Source organism: Lipotes vexillifer, unplaced genomic scaffold, assembly GCF_000442215.2.
Source record: "Lipotes vexillifer unplaced genomic scaffold, Lipotes_vexillifer_v1.1 scaffold384, whole genome shotgun sequence".
Classification (NCBI taxonomy): Eukaryota; Metazoa; Chordata; class Mammalia; order Artiodactyla; family Lipotidae; genus Lipotes; species Lipotes vexillifer.
In genome coordinates this window covers 939,930-941,145 of record NW_006793498.1, presented here as the reverse complement: position 1 = coordinate 941,145, position 1,216 = coordinate 939,930, and the positions used below count along the sequence as shown (strand labels likewise).

The window sequence follows — 1,216 nt, the reverse complement described above, 5'->3', positions numbered from 1 at the left end:
CAGGAATGTATCAGGGACAGTGGCAGATGTGCACTGCTACAGGACTCTACTATGTAGATGTCATCTGGGTCATTCTCAGTGTGGAGGTGGGTGGACGTTTAGGAGTAACACAACAGCTGTCATCTTTTGAAACGGAGTTCAACACACAGCCATATCGCAAGGTAGAAGAAACTTCAACCCATTTGCCTCTCCCCAAAAGAACCAACAATCAGATGAAAACAACTTAAAAGACCCTGGGGGTTCCAGGTTCGACTCGATCAGCAAAAACACATGGTCTCCCGCTCCTGACCAAACCGAGCAAGATGAGAATAGACTCTCACAGAACTCTGTAAATCTCTCCCCCAGCAGTCACGCAAACAACTTATCAGTAGTGACTTACAGTAAGGAATCTCCTCTACCCTAGATGGCCATGAGAGAGCGCTGTCTGCCAGCATCTCACCTGGATTCTAGCACACTTGCTATTACATGAGATCTTGGGGGCTAGAATTTCAAATAGCCTTTTCTGAAGTCTTTAATGAAAGGAAAGTCAAACTCAACCAACATCCTTCATCTCCTTGTAGGACTTTAAATAATATGTTTTCATTCACAAAAAAATAATAATAAAATGTCATGGGAAACTAGTCTCAAAGTATGTCTTTCTACATTTTGAAGATTGGTGATAATAGAAAGTACTTTTTGACAAGATATTTAATTTTCAGATTCAAACAAAGACATTGACAGCAAACAACACATAGAATTATAATAAAACATATTCACTGAATGGAAAAATCTCTATGGAATTAGTTCAGTAACTACAGTTGGATTTCATTATCTTCATAAAACACATTTTACCATAACTCTGAAGACTTATAAAACATGATCTAGAATAGGAGAAATGATTATAATCTATTAATAACTACTGACCACAGAAAAACATCTTTAATAAATGCAAACACAGAATGGTATGTCGTTTTACAAATAAAATACGAACTAGTGTACTTTTCTTGCTATATTAATTCTTTAAAAATATATCTTTCAGGGCTTCCCTGGTGGCACAGTGGTTGAGAGTCTGCCTGCCGATGCAGGGGACACGGGTTCGTGCCCTGGTCCGGGAAGATCCCACATGCCGCGGAGCAGCTGGGCCCGTGAGCCATGGCGGTTGAGCCTGCACGTCCGGAGCCTGTGCTCCGCAATGGGAGAGGCCACAGCAGTGAGAGGCCCACGTACCGCAAAAAAA

The 1,216-nt window shown here is 41.3% G+C and overlaps 2 protein-coding genes across 3 annotated transcripts in view; one reads left to right on the top strand and one right to left on the bottom strand.

Annotated features, from left to right (window-relative positions):
- LOC103069326 (uncharacterized protein C6orf106 homolog) overlaps nt 1-585 on the top strand; it is a 1,231-nt gene extending 646 nt beyond the window's left edge. The window contains exons 1-2 of the mRNA XM_007466425.1: nt 1-161; nt 386-585. The exon at nt 1-161 is cut by the window's left edge and continues 646 nt beyond it. Of these exons, the coding sequence (XP_007466487.1) occupies nt 1-161; nt 386-403 (179 nt within the window). The 3' untranslated portion in view covers nt 404-585. The remainder of the gene's footprint in view (nt 162-385) is intronic.
- Nucleotides 1-1,216, bottom strand: part of CAB39L (calcium binding protein 39 like) — a 98,593-nt gene that overhangs the window by 77,219 nt on the left and 20,158 nt on the right. The window lies entirely within an intron of this gene.